This window comes from Pseudorasbora parva, chromosome 22 (assembly GCF_024679245.1).
Source record: "Pseudorasbora parva isolate DD20220531a chromosome 22, ASM2467924v1, whole genome shotgun sequence".
NCBI classification, from domain to species: Eukaryota; Metazoa; Chordata; class Actinopteri; order Cypriniformes; family Gobionidae; genus Pseudorasbora; species Pseudorasbora parva.
The window spans coordinates 40,478,834-40,500,346 of NC_090193.1; the positions used below are offsets into that span (position 1 = coordinate 40,478,834).

A 21,513-nucleotide genomic window follows, 5' to 3' on the forward strand; every position below is an offset into this window, starting at 1 on the left:
TCGGGACGTCTGGTCACCCTTGTTAACACTCCAGAAATTTACTTCAGCATATGATTACATTTACATTTATGTAATTTGGCAGAAGCTTTTATCCAAAGCGACTTACATTGCATTCAATGTACACATTTTACATTTTTGTCAAATCTTGCTTTCCCTGGGAATCGAACCCATGACCTTGGCGTTGCTGGCGCCATGCTCTACTGTTTGAGCTACAGGAAAGCCATGATATCTTCAATTTATTTACAATTTAGGATACAGAATTAAAAAAATTATATCATGTAATCATGACTTGACCATCTCTGAGGAAAGTGAGATTCTGATACAGCGAGAGAGAAGACGTCCATGACATGCTTTTCATTTATTTGGCATAGAAAGGAGATTGTGTATCGCTGTCTCTACAGGAACTCATGTGGCTTTAGCACACAAAGATTGAACTGAAGAATTAACCTGCAGTTATCAAACGGCCAACTTCAGTGCAGCTTTAAGCCTCGTTTATACTCGACGCGTCCGCACGGCAAAAATCATGTCAACGCTAAGCCCGGGGCCCGTTTCGCTCGACGGTGCGCACGTCAAATTTTGTACTCTGCAACCGAAGAGCCACGAGTTCCAGACGAATCTGGCCGAGTATAAACCTCCCCAAAAGGACGGACAGGGTGCGAACTACGGGGGAGCTCGGGGGCGCTCGGCTTCCCTAAATAACGCCCGTTTCACACATACTCCGTCTGCAGTGCGTGTGCGGTGCGTGCTGCGTTGCAGGAGCCCCACACCCTATATTCCTTTCACATATGCTGCGTTTGCAGGCCGCAACTGATCCGCTTTTACATACCACAAGCACAGCATTTATTAATGATTTTTTATTTAAAATCCAGAAGTTGTTACTGATCATGGCTCATCAGAATTGCAATTCTCTTCGTTTAATCTTTCTGAGTAGACAGGTTAACGTAGGCTACAAGCCTACATTTAAACAACATTTTTTCAATTCATTAATTCATATTTATATATTAATATACTTTAGATTTAGCTCACACAAAAGGCAAAACATTTAAACATAGGTTATAGCCTAAAATCATAAACATTTTAAATTAGAAACTTAGAATAGGCTATTCAAAAACAGCCGACTCTCGTCTTTTCTTTCGTTTTTAAACCCTTTGAAAAGAAATCCTGCAGGTCAAAAATAACTTTGCATTTCACCTCCAAGAAAGTACGAGTGCTCTCCATTATGGCACATTTTTTACCTAAATGCCAGGTAAGGTGTCGTTTTGTTGCTTTACTTGAGAAAAAAAGCCATGTGTTGACTTTGAAACAAGAGTATATTTTAAATGATATGCATCCGTGTTGAAATTACTAGATTTTCGCGTCAGTACATGTTTATTTTAATGCGAACAATGTTCTGTCACTTTAATGCAGCAACGCAGCGCAGCGCAGCAAAAAATAGACTCGGTACGAAAGCGATCCGTGCACTGCTGCAGACGCAACGCTCCTGGAACGGACTGACGGACCGCATCCGTGTGGAGTGTGAAAGCTGTCATCCGTTAACATGGGTACGGAAAAAAATACGCAACGCACACGCACTGCAGACGGAGTATGTGTGAAACATGGGCTCTCCTGAAAACGTGATTTGAGAAATTTTGGGGGGTCTCAAAAATTTTGACAGTTATTTTGAGGTGCAATTTCAGTTTTCTGTAATGTGATCATCGTGGATTATTATATGTAAAATTGCTAAAAATATATAATTAATTCATGCATGACGGCAACTTCAATAAAGATAACTATACATGCTGTTCTTGTCATGACCATCAAGGTGTGGTGGCGCTGCGGTGCAAATTCCACTCATGTTTAGTACATGTCAACGCAAAGATTTGTAGAAAAAACACGGATCGTTGTGGCTGGGTTGATATAGGTCTGCGTGACTATCGATGTCCTAAGACTAACTCTAGCTGAATGGAGGAATTATGGTATTCTTCTGTAGCCTGACGAGTAACTTCAACCGTTCATGTGAACTCAAAGACAGCCGGATGCTTTGGTTAGAGTATTTGTGAGCTTTTTGACCTATCAATTCTTGTTTTTCTTCCTACATTAAAATCAAAGATGTTCTTCAATGATTGTAAATTGTATATTAAGAGTCTCCGCAATGCATTAAGCAATAGATTGACCCGTTCATCTGTGTGTGAAGGAATATACACATCCTCTCTTCCACGCCCACCCCCCTACCCGAAAAGTGGGCTCCCCCAAAGGCGAACACTGCACAAGGAAAACAAAAAATATCGAGCTAATTTTTTATATTGTGCGATTAATTGATTTATTGACTATCACAACAGGCATAGTTATGGTATCAGCCAAAATGTACATAAAATTTGGATTTTCTTTATTTGGATTCAGATCGGCTTTGAAATGTAAAGAATAAATCGGTATCGGACAAAATTTTCATAAATATTTGGATTTAGATTTGACAGCCAATATATGGATTATCGGCTTTCTATAAAGAATTATCAGTTACCGATATCGGCCAAAATTTTCATCAAATTGGGATTTTCATAAAAATGTTATTTAGATTTGATGGCCCATATATCGGTTATCAAATATAAAGAATTATCGGATACAAGTATCGGTCAAATTTTATCAAATTTGGATTCAGATTTATTGACCGATATATCGGTTATCGGCTTTCAAATCCATATTTCAAATAAAGAATTATCGGTTATCTGGAAGAAGAATGTCATAATGGTGCATCCCTAAAAATAATCAGCATTGAAGCGTGAAAACCTGTTCTAGTAGAGCTCAAAATCAAGACTTTAAGGTCTCAAGCAAAGTTTAATATGAAAGACTAAAACAAAAAAACAGTGTAATCCCCCGCAGCTTTACACTGCAGATTTAAACCAGTGCTTTAATCATATTAAAATCAACACAGAGACATAACGCGCCAAATTTGAGCACAAAACCCCAAAACACAGCAGAAGAAAAAGACAAAATGCACAATTCTTCCTTTCCTATTCTCCTCTAAAGACATTTAATCGAGCCGCGTGTCCTGAACGAGACACAAAGAGAGGAAGAAACTACGAGAGGCTGGAAGTAAAAGCATCAGCGAGATAGCGACAGGAAAGCTCAAAGGTGCAATTAAACGAGGGAGAGACAAGAGAGTGATGGAGAGAAACGAGAGAGCGATGGAGGAGAGAAGCAAGAGAGCGATGGAGGAGAGAAACGAGAGAGCGATGGAGAGAAGCGAGAGAGCGATGGAGAGAAGCGAGAGAGCGATGGAGAGAAACGAGAGAGCGATGGAGAGAAACGAGAGAGCGATGGAGGAGAGAAGCGAGAGAGCGATGGAGGAGAGAAACGAGAGAGCGATGGAGAGAAGCGAGAGAGCGATGGAGAGAAACGAGAGAGCGATGGAGGAGAGAAGCGAGAGAGCGATGGAGGAGAGAAGCGAGAGAGCGATGGAGGAGAGAAACGAGAGAGCGATGGAGGAGAGAAACGAGAGAGCGATGGAGGAGAGAAACGAGAGAGCGATGGAGGAGAGAAACGAGAGAGCGATGGAGGAGAGAAACGAGAGAGCGATGGAGGAGAGAAACGAGAGAGCGATGGAGGAGAGAAACGAGAGAGCGATGGAGGAGAGAAACGAGAGAGCGATGGAGGAGAGAAACGAGAGAGCGATGGAGGAGAGAAGCGAGAGAGCGATGGAGGAGAGAAACGAGAGAGCGATGGAGGAGAGAAGCGAGAGAGCGATGGAGGAGAGAAACGAGAGAGCGATGGAGGAGAGAAGTGAGAGAGCGATGGAGGAGAGAAACGAGAGAGCGATGGAGAGAAACGAGAGAGCGATGGAGAGAAACGAGAGAGCGATGAGGAGAGAAACGAGAGAGCGATGGAGGAGAGAAGCGAGAGAGCGATGGAGGAGAGAAGCGAGAGAGCGATGGAGGAGAGAAACGAGAGAGCGATGGAGGAGAGAAGCGAGAGAGCGATGGAGGAGAGAACCGAGAGAGCGATGGAGGAGAGAAGCGAGAGAGCGATGGAGGAGAGAAACGAGAGAGCGATGGAGGAGAGAAACGAGAGAGCGATGGAGGAGAGAAACGAGAGAGCGATGGAGGAGAGAAACGAGAGAGCGATGGAGGAGAGAAGCGAGAGAGCGATGGAGGAGAGAAGCGAGAGAGCGATGGAGGAGAGAAACGAGAGAGCGATGGAGGAGAGAAACGAGAGAGCGATGGAGGAGAGAAACGAGAGAGCGATGGAGGAGAGAAACGAGAGAGCGATGGAGGAGAGAAACGAGAGAGCGATGGAGGAGAGAAACGAGAGAGCGATGGAGGAGAGAAACGAGAGAGCGATGGAGGAGAGAAACGAGAGAGCGATGGAGGAGAGAAGCGAGAGAGCGATGGAGGAGAGAAACGAGAGAGCGATGGAGGAGAGAAGCGAGAGAGCGATGGAGGAGAGAAACGAGAGAGCGATGGAGGAGAGAAGTGAGAGAGCGATGGAGGAGAGAAACGAGAGAGCGATGGAGAGAAACGAGAGAGCGATGGAGAGAAACGAGAGAGCGATGAGGAGAGAAACGAGAGAGCGATGGAGGAGAGAAGCGAGAGAGCGATGGAGGAGAGAAGCGAGAGAGCGATGGAGGAGAGAAACGAGAGAGCGATGGAGGAGAGAAGCGAGAGAGCGATGGAGGAGAGAACCGAGAGAGCGATGGAGGAGAGAAGCGAGAGAGCGATGGAGGAGAGAAACGAGAGAGCGATGGAGGAGAGAAGCGAGAGAGCGATGGAGGAGAGAAGCGAGAGAGCGATGGAGGAGAGAAGCGAGAGAGCGATGGAGGAGAGAAGCGAGAGAGAGATGGAGGAGAGAAGCGAGAGAGCTATGGAGGAGAGAAGCGAGAGAGCGATGGAGGAGAGAAACGAGAGAGCGATGGAGGAGAGAAACGAGAGAGCGATGGAGGAGAGAAACGAGAGAGCGATGGAGGAGAGAAACGAGAGAGCGATGGAGGAGAGAAGCGAGAGAGCGATGGAGGAGAGAAGCGAGAGAGCGATGGAGGAGAGAAGCGAGAGAGCGATGGAGGAGAGAAGCGAGAGAGCGATGGAGGAGAGAAGCGAGAGAGCGATGGAGGAGAGAAACGAGAGAGCGATGGAGGAGAGAAACGAGAGAGCGATGGAGGAGAGAAACGAGAGAGTGATGGAGGAGAGAAACGAGAGAGCGATGGAGGAGAGAAACGAGAGAGCGATGGAGGAGAGAAACGAGAGAGCGATGGAGGAGAGAAGCGAGAGAGCGATGGAGGAGAGAAGCGAGAGAGCGATGGAGGAGAGAAACGAGAGAGCGATGGAGGAGAGAAACGAGAGAGCAATGGAGGAGAGAAGCGAGAGAGTGATGGAGGAGAGAAGCGAGAGAGTGATGGAGGAGAGAAACGAGAGAGCGATGGAGGAGAGAAACGAGAGAGTGATGGAGGAGAGAAACGAGAGAGCGATGGAGGAGAGAAGCGCGTTCCCGTCTCAGGTACTGTGAGAGAAATCTCCTCACCGCAGCAGAAAAACTGCTCCGTCAGGAAGGCCTGTTTTTTATAGTAAGGGCTTTTTCCAGCAGAGAGACTCGAGGGTTAATTCGGTTCTCCGAGGCACACACAGATAAGTTAACTAAATCTTATTTCCCCTCCTGCTCTGGCGCAGGTCAGCACAAACACAGACACATAAATAACGCAGACGGAGGAAGAAAGAGCGAGTGTTTGTTGAGGTGCGGCTCGCATCAGGGGCCGCTTGCATAAACCAGGGGTCTTCAAACTGGGGTCCGGGAGCGATATATATATATACATATTCCCCAGGATGGTAGGGGAAGGTCCCGCCTCTTTCGTCTATGATTGGCTAGAAGGTCTCTCCTCTGATTGGTTATATATCTCACGTTTATGACAGGCTGTCAGCTACTCTGTTTTGATCATCTTTACAACAGAAGTAAACGAAGTCAATCCAACATACTAATAAAAGCGCTATATGTCCGTGTCTTCAGATTTATATTATGAAGTTTACAATTTTATACACTGTAAAAAAATTGTTGTTTTTTGTTGGTTTAACTTAAAAAAGTGAGTAACCTGGTTGCCTTAAAATTTTTAGTTTATTGAAATAAAAAAATTGAGTTGATACAATGAAGGAAATGTGTTTAATAGAAACTCAAAATATTATTGTATCTGAACCACATAAAAAAGGTGATAAATCATGAAAATAGCACAATTTGGCTGCGTCATCACAAATAACACACACAATTACCCAATATGCTTACAACATCTTTTAATAATATTTTAATAAAGGTTGTCGAATCTCAAAAAAAAATTAATTGTATTAACTCAACATTTTAATTTCAATGAACTCAAAATTTTAAGGCAACCAGGAAACTTTTTTTCTAAATACTTTTTAAAATTAGTTACCTGAAGTGGTAGATCGGTTCAGTTTGAATAGGAATTAAGACTGATTACATTTTGAGTAATTGCTAGTTGGACAAATTAGAGCTTCAGACAAAGTCTTAACATAGTGGCTAAGTTTATGCCAGCAGAAACCATCAGGAAATCCGGCATGTCCATCTTTACTAACAACTTTCACTTAAAGGCCCAATTAAATCAAAACATTTTTAGCTTTTAGTATGACTGTGTTAGCCTTAAAGTTATGAATAAGCTGGTGTGTGTTCCAAAACAATGACAAAATTTACATTTTGGAGATACAAGCATTCAAAACGTACACTCTCTCACTTCCGTTAAAACGAATCTCAGATTTTGATGACATCATCGCAGACTTCCCCTTCTCGTCAAATCTTCTGTCCAATTAAATGCTCTCTAGAATCTGAAGCCCCGCCCCCAACACTGCTGAAATAGGTCAGTTGTTCACACATTTACTAATTTAATTTCTCCATGGTGAAAGGCACAGAGCACACTATATGTGTGATAGGAAACGATTAGTTAAGTTATATCCTTACATTTGAGGCGAATGAAGTCTGGTTTCACGTTAGTTTTACACACACACACACACACACTCACATTCACACTCACACTCACACTCACACTCACACGGCTCTGAGGCCTGTCGCATGAAGCTATCTGAACAGATTAGAGTTGACAAATCCAGATCAATCCACCCTGGTTTAGATCAAGTTCAACCGTTTCTCAAAGCTCAGTATAAACTTTCTCTGAAAGTGTGACACGTGCGGCAAACAGCCAATCACAGCGTTCGTTTGATTCACTTCTCTTCTGAAGATTGAGATCGTTTTGAAAATGATCATGAAATTAAATATGTTTACAAAGCAGGAATAAACACTTCAGTTTGAGAAGCAGATGAAAGAATTTCTGACTATATCAGAAATATGCCTAATAATTATCCTAAAAACTAATAATAATCTAAATCTTAAAAACTAAAAGAGTTTTTACTTAAAATAAGCAAAATAATCTACCAGTGGGGTAAGCAAAATATTACCCACCCCATTGGTAGATTATTTGGCTTATTTTAAGTAAAAACGCTCCTAATTTTGTTATTTTTTCCCCAAAACAAGACAATAATTTGTACTTGTCTAGTAACTGCTTCTTGTTTTAAGAATTGTTAGATGTTTGGATTCGAAACAAGACAAATATACTGAGTAAGAAAAGCATTTTTGCAGTGTTCTATATAATGGATTTTTAAAGTGCCAAAAGGGTTTTTTCTTGTCACTAGAGAATTTTTTTTTAGCACAAAGGGTTCTTTGGAATATACTCAACTATACAGAACCTTTTACGGGTTCCAAATACGTGACGCGATTCGCGCGAGTGCTTTACATGTTAAGTCAATGCAGAGACGCGAATAGGCATTCTGCGGCGCGATTCGTGCGAATGACGCGGCAAGGATCACGCGAATTGAGCGCTCTGAACACGTGATTCGCGCGAAACCCGCGAATCGCTCAAGTTGAAAAATCTGAACTTTGGCGGATATTCGCGCCGCGTTAACCAATGAGGAGCCTGCTTACTGCTGTCACGTGGTGAAGTGACGGATGGGAAACCCCGAGGCCAGAGTAATTTACAAATACTACTGTTATTGTGTCACAAAATGTAGTTTTAATAGTTTTTCAGGCGAGAATGTAGTTGTTGAAAGCTCAAATATGTGATTTATTTATGAAAAGAAAGTTATGGAAGTTTAAATGTACTGTAAATCAAATATACTGTACTAGATATTTAATATAAAATATATATGTTACAAAATAATTTGTACTCTAAAATTACTATCAAATCAAAGCCATATGTCTAATCAATTTGTGTTCCAAATTTGAAGTTGATATCACAAAAATTGAAGTTCCCATGAGGTTTTGTTTAGGCGCTGCACCACAAATAGCCACCGGGTGTCATTGAAATTCCATTTCTTTTTTTTATGCAATTTCCAGTGACTAATATATTTTTGTGTAAATATCACAAAACAGTTTGCAGATATAGAACCGTGAGACTCAGACCTTTCCGACGATATGCGTTTTGCCAAGATTAGAAAAGGTTTTTATTATAAAGTAGTTAAATAAATATGAAACATGACGACGCCACTTGGGGAGGAGCCCGCTAGAATAATTTAGAGCACCGTTTCCATGGTAACGCAAGGTCTGATTTCAAAACGGTTTGCACAGGATAAACCTCGAGTTCGTAAGCTTTCGAATGACATAGTTTGTCAACATTAGATCAGGATATAATATAGGATGTAATTGTTTTAAACATACAGTGGCAAATGGGCCCACCGGTGGGCCAGTGACACTTAAGGGGTTAAAACACCTGACCAACAGACAAACCACACCGGTCCCGCAAAGGCACACTCAAAAAAATGCTGGGTTAAAAACAACCCAAGTTGAAAATGGACAAACCCAGAAATTGGGTTGTTTGAATGGGTCCATGTACTAGGGTTCAAACGACCCAATTTCTGGGTTTGTCGAGTTCCAACCCAACTTGGGTTGTTTTTAACCCAGCTTTTTTTGAGTGTAAAGAGCTTTCTCCTTTTCTGTCTGGATTTCACTCGTTCCGAGGTTCGTTTTTGGGGCGTGTGGAGATTGCAAGAGCGAGCAACACTTGAACACTGCGGGTAAAAACTGCAGCAAAGCGCAGCCGGGATGATGCAACTGGAAGACATCGACTCCAGGCAGAGCGAGAACGCCATCAGGTCCAGGAGACATTATGAATATCCATACTTCACTGCGGCAGATATGTTTCCAAGAAAAGTTTCCAGTGAATATGAAGCTTTTGATGATTATCTTCCAAAACTTTATTTGTAAAATCCATTAATTGCATGGAAAACATCCTCACAGCATCTGAGAGAGACTGATTTGAAATGAAATGGAAACACTTTTAACCACTTTACAACCAAATACCGACGTCTAGGAATCATTCAGAGCTGTGCACCTCTCATACTTTCATCTAAAGGCATCTTAATCTTATCATGCCAGTTGAGCTACACTGCAAAAAATGCTTTTCTTACTCAGTATTTTTGTCTTGTTTCTCGTCCAAACATCTAAAAATTCTTACATTAAGAAACATTTACTAGACAAGCAGAAGTAACTGTCTTGTTTTGGGGAAAATAACTCAAAATGAAGAGAGTTTGTGCTTAAAATAAGATAAATAATCTGCCAATGGGGTGAGAGAAATAATCTTGTTTTCTGTTTGAATTAAGATTATTTTTCTCACCCCATTGGCAGATTATTTATCTTATTTTAAGCAAAAACTCTCTTCATTTTGAGTTATTTTCCCCAAAACAAGACAATAATGTGTACTTGTCTAGTAAATGTTTCTTAACGTATGAATTGTTAGATATTTGGACTAGAAACAAGACAAAAATACTGAGTAAGAAAAGCATTTTTTGCAGTGTAATCCAACATGCTTCACACACATCGGACCTGAAATTGAGATTTTTCACTTTTTTTCCCCTTAGTTGCACTTTGAGATTCTTCGGAATGTAAAGTGCATTATAAATAAAATCTATTATTATTATTATTATTATATACACGTGCCATTAAAGGAGGAATCTGAGTCACATCTACAGGCGTTTGACCAGAAAACAATCACTTTGCAACCAAACAGCAGCGTATAAAGGGAGTGTGTTTGGTGCTGGTGTTCCCGTTCTCTGATGTCCGGACTGCAGTGGTTTGCGTGTAATTCCCGCGGCGTCTGTCTTTAAAACTATGCCACTGTTATGAGGCGAAGCGTTACTATACTTGAGCTGTATCTTACAGCGGATTTCATCATTGCTCAAAGAGGCCATGAAAAAAAGACTCCATTGATCTACACACACCCCCTCCTCCAAAACACACACTTCATCCTCTCTCTTTTTTACATTAACTCAGTAAAAACTTTGTTTTTTCTGTGTGGTGGAGCGTGCAGATTCACACACAATGACCTCAAGTAACCTTCATCTCTGTGACCGCTAACACACTATAAAGATGAACACACACACACACACACAACGGTGGGTTAATGATCATTGAGTGTGTGCGTGTGTGTGTGTGTGTGTGTGTGTGTGTGTGTGTGTGTGTGAGTGTTTATTCTTTACAACACCTGACATGCAGCAAAGACACAGAGCTCAACATCTTTCCTGGAGTTTCATCAACCCTCCACACACACACACGTCAGGGCTAATGTGTGTGAATTCATTCAGCAAAAACAAACATCAAACAACTGTTGCAACTGTGTGTGTGTGTGTGTGTGTGTGTGTGTGTGTGTGTGTGTGTGTGTGTGTGTGTGTGTGTGTGTGTGTGTCTCACCGATTCCCCCACAGAAGGTAATAAATCTCAGACTCATCTCATGCACTGAATACTGAACAATGTTCATTTGTCCTCATAAGCCTGAGCGAGAGATATTTATTTAACTGAAGGAGAGAGAGAGAGAGAGAGAGAGAGAGAGAGAGAGAGAGAGAGAGAGAGAGATTCTGAAGGACACCTGTCCTCCAGCTCAGACACAAACACTCATCACTCACACTGACAACTTCCTGTTAAAAATATCCTTCTCTAATAAATTAAGGATGTTTAGACAAAATAGGACAAATTCAGACCAGCTGCAATTGACTTCCTGTTGAGATCCCCTCAAGAACAAGTTTAGATCTAATTTTAGCAAAAATAATTGGTTGGGGCATATATATGCCATAAAATTACAGTGATCAAAACAGATGTCAAGTAAAAAAATGTTTTAATTTATTTAAATTTAGGCGTAAGGATTTGAGCGAGTTTGGCCAGATTGTGACGGCTAGACGACTGGGTCAGAGCATCTCCAGAACTGCAGCTCTTGTGGGCTGTTCCCGGTCTGCAGTGGTCAGTATCTATCAAAAGTGCTCCAAGGAAGGACCAGTGGAGAACCGGCCACAGGGTCATGGGCGGCCAAGGCTCATTGATGACCGTGGGGAGCGAAGGCTGGCCCGTGGGGTCCGATCAAACAGACCAGCTACTGGAGCTCAAACTGCTCCAGAAGTTAATGCTGGTTCTGATAGAAAGCTGTCAGAATACACAGAGCAGCTCAGTTTGAGGCGCATGGACCAGTCAGGGTGACCTCTGACCCCTGACCCCACTGAAAGCACCAACAGTGGCACGTGAGCGTCAGAACTGGACCACGGAGCGATGGAAGAAGGTGGCCTGGTCTGAGGAATCACGTGTTCTTTTACATCACGTGGATGGCCGGGTGTGTGTGTGTGTGTGTGTGGCTTACCTGGGGAACACATGGCCCCAGGATGCACTATGGGAAGAAGGCGAGCCGGCGGAGGCAGTGTGATGCTTTGGCCAATGTTCTGCTGGGAAACCTTGGGTCCTCCATCCATGTGGATGTTACTTTGACACGCTCCACCTACCTAAGCATTGCTGAGACCATGTTCAGCCTTTGATGGAAACGGTATTCTGGTGGCTGTGGCTCTTCCAGCAGGATAATGCTCCTGACACAAAGCACAAATGCTTCAGGAATGGTTTGAGGAGCACAACAACCAGTTTGAGGCGTCGACTCGGCCTCCAGATTCCCCAGATCTCAATCCAATCGAGCATCTGTGGGATGAGCCGAACAAACAAGTCCGATCCACCTCGCAACTTACAGGACTTAAAGGATCTGCTGCTAACATCTTAGTGCCAGATACCACAGCACACCTTCAGGGGTCTAGTGGAGTCCAGAGACGGGTCAGGGGGACCAACACAATATTAGTGTATATGCCATTAAAAAAAATGTTACGTAAAAATGAATTGTATTACTACATTTTTTTACGCAAATATAATTTGTATTGATAACTATTTTTTACAGCATATATCAGTGTGGACGGGCAAATAGCTTGTTAAGTTATTACACTGTGTAAAGTGCACTTCACCTGATTCCCATTACAACTGATGACAGACACTGACGCAATCTAACAGGCATAATGCGGTTTATATGAACACTGTTCATATACACACACACACACACACACACACACACACACACACACACACACACACGTTTGTTTTTGTGACATATGGGGACATTCCATAGGCGTAATAGTTTTTATACTGTACAAACTGTATTTTCTATCCCCTTACACTGCCCCTAAACCTACCCATCACACACACACACACACACACACACACACACACACACACACACAGCCCCTAAACCTACCCATCACACACACACACACACACACACACACACACACACACACACACACACACACACACACACACACACAGCCCGTAAACCTACCCATCACACACACACACACATCACACACACACACACACAAACATACACACTGCCCCTAAACCTACCCATCACACACACACACACACACACACATTCTGCATTTTTACTTTCTCATAAAAACTCCTCCTGTGTGATTTATAAGCCTTTTGTAAAGTGGGGCCATGGGTAATGTCCTCATATTTCACCCTCTCCTGTAATACCTGTGTCATACCCATGGCATTATACACATTTGAGTCCTCATATGTCACAAAAACATGCCCACACACACACACACACACACACACACACACACACACACACACACACACAGAGCTCTGAATAAAAGAGGAAGAGTATTCTGCTGGGGGAAGAAAGAAAATGAGAAAAACTACCTGTTAGTAAAAAAAAGAAAAGAGGAAGAACAGAAACTGCAATCTGTTGCAAAACACTTACTGTAAATGCAAACGATCACATTTCTTTTGGTGATGCAAGTCTCGCATTTTAAAAAGTTGCAAGTGCAGCAATCAGCCCTCCTCTCGTTCATCACAGCGCTTTACACCTTTATTTAAGATTAACCCGAGGCGAATCGTTCCAGACATCATCGTCCTCATCAACGTCACATTACCTCGTCTCGCAGCAGAGATCACCGCTAACCAGCCAAACACCATCTGTCAAGCCAGAGAAGGCTTTTTGGTTGTCTCAGCGCTTTCAGAAAACGCCTTAAAAGACAAAAAACTCTCCCGTTCATTCACCACAACTTCAATCACACACTCGCTCGCTCTCGACCATCAGCAGATTTCCCTCAATCAAGAGCGATCTCCAGCCCTGATCAGATTACACTTCTCCACCACTGCGTTCCAGACTCTAATTGCCCGAATATCACAATTAGCCGGGATTGTTATTGGGAGATTTCCGGTTAATGATGTAAACAGGCTCTTAAAAGGGTCTAATGGATTTACACGGTTCTCACTAACCAAAGGACAGCGCTGTACCACACACACACACAAAATTTGGGTTGAAACAACCCAGCTTATTCATCCTCCACGGTCATCAATGAGCCTTGGCCGCCCATGACCCTGTGGCCGGTTCTCCACTGGTCCTTCCTTGGAGCACTTTTGATAGATACTGACCACTGCAGACCGGGAACAGCCCACAAGAGCTGCAGTTTTGCAACTTTGTACCAATCATCTTAAAGGGTCATGAAACCCCCCTGCTGCAGCGGTGTTTTTTCACACCTTCGATTTGAAAAAGCTTGTTAAAAGGGGAGTGGTCGACTGTGAAAAGGTGGGATGGTATTGTGTGGAAAGAGGGAATGTTTGCATAAATAGGGGAGTGTCTGTCAGTAGGTGCTGAGCGGTTCTGAGACATGTTCTTGGTTCACGTTGGCATTGTTTACCACAGAGAGATTAAATGAGGGATGAGTACAGCGAATGAGAGAGCTATGAGTGGCGTGCAGCAGAGATCGCAAATCATTCAGCTCTTCAAACCAGCATAATTCAGTGAGAAATGAAAATAAATGTTATTCTGCATGACGAAATATTTTGCAAACGTGATAAAACTATATTTGTCCAAATATGCACGCTGTTTGGCAAGATGAACAACGCGCCGACGTGATAAGAGAACGTGAACCACCCAACATGCGATGTGATAAGAGATGTGTAATTCTAGATCGGGGTAAAAGCGAAGGGGTTTGAGGCTAGTCTCGACGGCGCATCTGAAGCAGAGCGACACGCGCTGGGTTGCCGTGACGATCCGCGCTGTCTATCACTCGGCAGCTAAATCTAAATTTGTCCAAATATGCAGCACACTGTTTCACTAAGAGCCCGAGCACATGCGGTTTAGTGCATGGCTGTGACGACAAATAAAACGGAGAGGACGTGGCTTTTGTTCATTGGCCTACAGATTACAGATTGGTTATTTTGCACTCCTGACATAGATAGTCAAAGCTTGCAGGTTCGGCGTGCGATTCCTCAGGTGAATTTTACTTTACCGAGCCTTTGTAGCAAAGGCTTCCACAGACGGCGCCGGTTACAGCTCGCTCGGCGCCCTTTACGTTATTTCGTATCAGCACAACGCCTAGCTTTCCTCCGTGACTTTTCCGCACGCTGCTTCCAAAACTTCCCCACCATATCTCTACAATAATGATGGAAGACGAGCCTGACAGAAATGACTGTCTCATGCATATTAACTAAATTATCTTGTATGCATACTACAGCGCAGGGATTGGACTGAATGAGCTTTATGTCATGAATATATATCGAGAATCGCTCGGAGCGGTCGACGTCAGCATGTGCCCAGCAGCCCATACTTGGGCCGAAAAGGCCGTGCCGACGTCAGCATTTGTGACGTTGCTCCGACTAAACTTTTCAAACCGGAAGACAGAAATCGCTCTGAAAAATGCAAAAATAACTATTTTCACATATGAATACCATTAATGAGTACCCTTAGTGTTTTCAATGATGTGCAGCCTATACATATCTGTTTACATCTCAAAAAAAGTGTTTTGGGGTTTCATGACCCTTTAAGCTCCTTTCACACTGCACATATTCCCGGAGCATTGCCGGGTCGCCTTCTGTGTGAAAGCAACCACGTCCCGGGATTGATTACCGAATTCGACCCGGGTCGGGGACCTAGTAATATTGCGGGATTCGACCCGGGACGAGCGCTGTGTGAACAAAAGCCGAAACTAATGCCGCAGCGTGTGCGTAGTTATCGTGCGACTCCTAGAGCTTGTTTCTTCAATAACACAACCCTGCAGTGCCAGAAGAGCTCGTCGGTGTTTTAAACGCAGAGAGTGTTCGTCTACAAAAGAAACTCAAATTAAACAAGCAGAAATGAGCGCAAACTGGACACAAGTCGAGACCACGGAGCTCCTTACTATCCGCGCTGAAGCGGAGATCGCTCGCCGTTATACGTCACATCAGGATGTCACGTGTCAACTCGACCCGGGACCGTTACGGGTTGTGTGTGAAAGCGCACATATTACGGTATTTCGCTGGCAGTGTGAATGGACCAAATCTAGCGGCCCAGGAACAAATGCCGGGTCGCATTATCCGTGTGTTTGCCGGATCGCAGTGAGAAAGGGGCTTTGGATTGACATGTAAATATGTACTAGTACTTCCAGAAAATGTGACCCTGGAGCACAAATCCAGTCATAATCTCACAGGTATATCTGTGGCGATAGCCAACAATAAGCTTTATGGGTCAGAATTATACATTTTTCTTTTATGCCAAAAGTCATTAGGACATTAAGATCACTGTAAAAAAAACTATTTAGAAAAAGAGTAACCTGGTTGCCTTAAAAGTTTGAGTTTAATTGAAATTAAAATGTCTGAGTTAATACAATGAACATTTTTGAGATTCGACAACCTTTATTAAAATATTATTATAAGATGTTGTAAGCATATTGGGTAATTGTGTGTGTGTTTTATTTATGATGACGCAGCCAAATTGTACTATTTTCATGATTTATCAAAAATTTTATGTGGTTCAGATACAATAATATTTTGAGTTTCTATTTATTAAACACATTTCCTTCATTGTATCAACTCAAATTTTTAATTTCAATAAACTCAAAATTTTAAGGCAACCAGGTTACTTACTTTAAGTTAAACTAACAACAACCAACAATTTTTTTTACAGTGTGTATATATATATATATATATATATATATATATATATATATATATATATATATATATATAATTATTATTAGTAGTAATATGCATTGCTAAGGACTTTAAAGGAGATGCTCTTTTTTCAGATTTTTTTTTTCCAGCATCAGATTCCAGATTTTCCCGTAATTTGGCTAAATATTGTCCTAACAAACCATACATTAATGGAAAGACTATTTATTCAGTTTTCAAGTGATGTATAAATCTCAGTTTTAAAAATAATGACCCTTATGACTGGTTTTGTGGTCCAGGGGCACATCTAATAATCACAGAGCAGCATTTCTGGACACCATGATTACCTTCATGCGTTTGGCAGACGCTTTTCCCCAAAGCGATTCGCATTGCATTAAAGCTACACATGGAATCAGTTCATATTTGGGAATCAAACCCATGACCTTTGTATGAACAATATAAAACCAAAATCAGTCCTCATTTTATTAATAACTCCTGTCAAACATGCTGTTGATTCGGAGCATCATCATCATCTCAAACTATCCCTTTACCATGGTAAAACCAGCATAACACAACCCCTGATTTTAAACAACAACAAAATAAAGCTGTAAAGCAAATGCACAAGCAGCAGATATGCGGATTTAATATACTGATCATAAGATAAATGTGCTCAAATAAAAACCTCAAACATCCTGAAGACCTATATGAATTGCATGCTATATAATATTATAATGCGGTCTGTAGAAATGTAAAAGCACCTGATAAAGACATCAGTCTGATTCGCGCAGCGCTGCTGTTATTGATGCACGCGCTCTCTCCGTGCCTCGAAAGCTACCCGGTTCCGCGCGCTCCGATATTCCGTGTTGCCATGACGCCCCGGTGCCCGGGCTCACGTCAAACAAATACCAGCGATTGATGAATCAGCATCTTCCTCATAAATGCCCATTAATTCCGCTGATATGATGATTTTCAGCAGCGCTGATTCGAAATCAAGCTGATATCAATGATTGCGAGCGCGCGCCCGCGCGGGGTAACGGAATTCAACAAATGCTCTTCAAAACTAGTTTCACCACACGACAAAAATAAAACAGGGCATTACAATATATGTCAAGATATACATATAAGTTACTACCATAGTATTCTTCACGAATATCATTCAGTACTATTTTTTTTATATTTTTGTACTTTATTGGTTTTTGCGTCTAAATGTAATCTTCCATCTAAAGACAAATGTGTTTTATTGTCTCAGCAAGCATAACTTTGAAAAGTAACGTTAATATAACGTCTGCAAAATTATGAAATGTTCCCGCGTTTAATTTCTTTAATAAAACGGTTAACACCTTTAAAAAAATAATAATAATAACGTCTTTAACGACATTCCGAAATAACGGTTTCATGAATTAGCAAAGCGTTCTTAGAAGATATTTGTGTTAGCTGTGGTGTCAAACCCTAGTGTGTTCCCTACCTAGGGCTCGTACGGTTCGAAACGAGACAGATGCCTGTGAAATGATGTCAATGTAGGCGAGTAAAACACCATGACACATGAAGCAGACAACAAAAGTACTACGGTATTAACACCTGATACCACAGTACTTTTAAAAGGGTGTAAACCTGTGGAGATAATTCAGTAATCTCGCGTAAAAGAGAAATACTAACGCACCTCGAACCCGGAGGATCTGTGTCCAGCGCAGACGGTTCTGATGAACCAGCAGGTTCCGATTATTCAGAGCCAGATATCCGCGTGTGCGCGCGCGCGCGTGCGTTTGTGTTGCTGTGTAACCTCTGCCTGACACACACAAACACACACGCTCTCTCTAAATATAACACAAGCCGAATCCCGCTGATTTCTGCAAATGTTTCAAATCGAAAGCGACGATCAGAGCAGGGGATTGATTACAGATAGGGTGTGTGTGTGTGTATCGATGAGCCCTTTGTCTGTTCGCTGTCATCATGGCTCTGTGTGTGTGTGTGTGTGTGTGTGTGTGTGTGTGAGTGTGTGTGGCGGGTTTTAAGCGGAATGACCCGATCGTGATGATTCAGCACGGCGAGCCCTTTAAAACGCGCGTCCCGCTCAACGCGCGTGGCGGCGTCATGTGACCATTTTAATAATATAGTAAACAAACAGATTAATTAATGCAACATTTGCACAATTTCATCATTAGCATATTGCTAGTAAAGCAAAATAAATAGATGTGGTTAAATATAACGGGAATTTACATATTATAATTATAAATAGTTCTCCAAAAAGTTGTTTTGGGTGATATCTTTAATTAAACAAAATTTGTTGTCTATTTATAGTTATGAATTACATATTCAAATTATTTATGAATGTTCATAACTATAAGGAAAAATACTAAAGTTAGTATCCACTATTAATGCACTGTAATACTGCAAAAAAGAAACCAAACAAGCAAAGCACAGACATAAAAGCATGTTTGAAACTTTTTTTTAAATACAAAAGGCATAACTTTTATAACATTTACAATTTCATTAAATCATTTTAATTAATAGTAGTAATAATAATAATAATAATAATAATAGGCCTAATATATCATTATTTTTTCTGAACTTTATTTAATTCCTCATTGTGTTGGCATATATTTGTAAATGGTTCATGTTCTGTCTGCACTAAAAAAAGAAACTGACATACACTCACACGCACGCGCAAACACATACACACACCGCACACACACACACAGTGTCGTGCACACTCAGCAAAACAGATCTGAGGTGAGCGACTCTCGTCCGCGTTATAAACGCATTCAACATCGACGCACTCACCGAACGCTTCGGGAAACGTCTTGCGCTCCAGATGCCGGTGTCTGGTGGACGCGACGCGAATCCAGCGGGAGTTTGTCGCTGTTGTCGGCGAATTTGGGACCGTGTTGATCCTCTTTCTCTCGCGCTGAAGCCAGACGTCATATGATTTGGCTTGGTCACGTGGTTTCATTCATGAAGGACCTACGCAACGGCAGCGCGACTCTTAAAGGCACACGCGCGTGCTGAGCGCTCATAAACGGAAGAATTAAAAGAGCATAAATGCGGTCTATACATTTAATAAACCATTATAAATAAGTAAAGCACAATAAAGCTCTTTAAACACAACATATTTACCAACAGTACTGAGTATTTTCAACTGAGGACTGATGAGATCAGTACGTACATTTGAATTTGAACTTTGCGTGCGACCGTTAAAAAAAACGACATTGCGCAGACCTATCGTTAAAGTACCGCGAGCATTTAAAAGCAGAGTCGTTTGCTATTTCGCGGTATTTTGATGTCTGTCGGTTAATGATTATCCTAAGTATATAAATTATATTAATTTAAAATACACACAGCTTACCATATAATGCACACAAAAACACATTACTGCTAAATAATGTTAATGTTAACTGTTAATAAATAAGTTAATAATTGAACATTTGTTTTATTTATAACTGAAATATTTGGACATTTAATATTTAATTTAACACAATTACTTTTAAGGTTGTTGAGAGAATATATATGTAGAGTAAGTGCAGATGTAAGCTATCGGGCTAATCGCTTTTCTGTATGCTATGCTACATAAGCTACCTAATACAGACATAACGGTCATTATAACAGCATTTATCGTAGCATTTTGTAGGAATTAAAGAGAGTACCTATTAAATACAATCTGAACCAATGGGATCGCTTTGGGTGATCCGTTTTCAGGGGGGACCAAATTTGTCATTTCACCAGAGTAAGTTGTCGCCATTTATTTCTCCCGTGGCCTCATGGGATAGTGAAGAGTCCATCGAATGTGCACTTCGCCTACAGTTTTTCGAATGCTATGCGTTCGGACATACCTCTCAGTTTAACGCTCAAATGCTTCCCTAGAAATCTAGACGCACCCTAGCGGCAGCAAATCTAATCTGCCGCGAGTATCGTCTAGCAACTCTCTATACACTTCTGAGGTGTAAAAACCAAACTCTTGCCAGGCCAATCACATTGTGTATAGAGTCGGTGGGCGGGGCTCAACGTAATGACGGCCGAGTTTCGTATTTGGCGTTGCGTGAGAACGGCGGTCTCTCGAATCAGCTTTGGCCGCGACTCTGGAAGACTTGGAGCTAAGCTTTTCTCTGAGAAAAGAGCGACACTGAAGTCATTCTTAAAAAGGGAAGATGTGTTCGGAGTTTTGCCGACCGGATACGTCGAATGTTTAATCTGTTAGCTAGCTTTGCTTCATGTTGCTCTGGTTGGTGTAGCGCTATCCTATCGCGTCCAGAGGGAGTTTGACAGACAGCCGTTTATCCGCCCCTCAGATTGAGCCGTCAATGGAGAGTTTCCAGACCAAACATCTGGATGTGGCTCTGGCTTGTCAGGCTACTTCCCTACTATATAGTAGCCGAAAAACAGTATGTTAACAATGTACTCCAAATGTTAGCTCAGGTGAAGCTGCATTGCCTTATCAGAGTTGCATCAGCGGTGTTCACACAGGAGGAAGCTGGCGTGATGATTCACTGCGGTTTAGAAGAACCATCAGAACCAGAGCCCGTCTTCCTCTTTCTCTCCGCAGCCGCCAGCTGTACAGCGATGATAAAACATATCTGTTCAAACACACACTTCTCTGTTCACACTCCTTCCCAGTAGCCCTTTTCAGAGAATATCAGCGCTGCGGAAGCTCCAACTGAAATAAAGAGCTGAAATGCATCTGCAACACGCAAGGCGGTTTAGTGCGAATGTGTAGATGGGTTTGTGGTATCTAATGGACTCTTCCAGACAGCTCTCAGGAAAAATGGCTTAGATGCGATAAGTGTTGATTCTGTGTAAGCAAACTAGCCCAAAGGCGAACCAAAAACAGCCCAATGACCATACCCCAAATATCAAAACTCAAAATATGTCAATGCCATGTATTATGTAGCAAGGATGCAGAGATATGAACATTTTGGCCACACTGTAAAAAATTATTTAGAAAAAGAGTAACCTGGTTGCCTTAAAATTTTGAGTTCATTGAAATTTAAATTTTGAGTTAATATAATGAACATTTTTAGAGATTTGACAACCTTTATTAAAATATTATTAAAACATTTTGTAAGTATATTGGGTAATTGTGTGTGTTATTTGTGATGACGCAGCCAAATTGTGCTATTTTCATGATTTATCACATTTTTTATGTGGTTCAGATACAATAATATTTTGAGTTTCTATTTATTAAACACATTTCCTTCATTATATCAACTCAAATTTTTAATTTCAATAAACTCACAATTTTAAGGCAACCAGGTTACTTACTTTTTTAAG

The 21,513-nt window shown here is 41.8% G+C and overlaps 1 protein-coding gene across 4 annotated transcripts in view; it reads right to left on the bottom strand.

Moving 5' to 3' along the window:
• mafgb (v-maf avian musculoaponeurotic fibrosarcoma oncogene homolog Gb) overlaps positions 1 to 19,188 on the bottom strand; it is a 41,246-nt gene extending 22,058 nt beyond the window's left edge. For 2 of the 4 annotated variants that reach the window (XR_010900842.1, XM_067432242.1), the window contains exon 1: positions 19,033 to 19,188. Coding sequence is in view for 1 of the 4 variants with exons in the window: in XM_067432242.1 (XP_067288343.1) it covers positions 19,033 to 19,173 (141 nt within the window). In the remaining 3 variants the exon portion in view is untranslated. Of the gene's footprint in view, positions 1 to 17,009; positions 17,031 to 17,911; positions 18,227 to 19,032 lie in introns of those variants that run through there. The other 2 variants (XM_067432243.1, XM_067432244.1) reach the window with 2 other exon arrangements.
• Between the last annotated feature and the right edge of the window lie 2,325 nt (positions 19,189 to 21,513).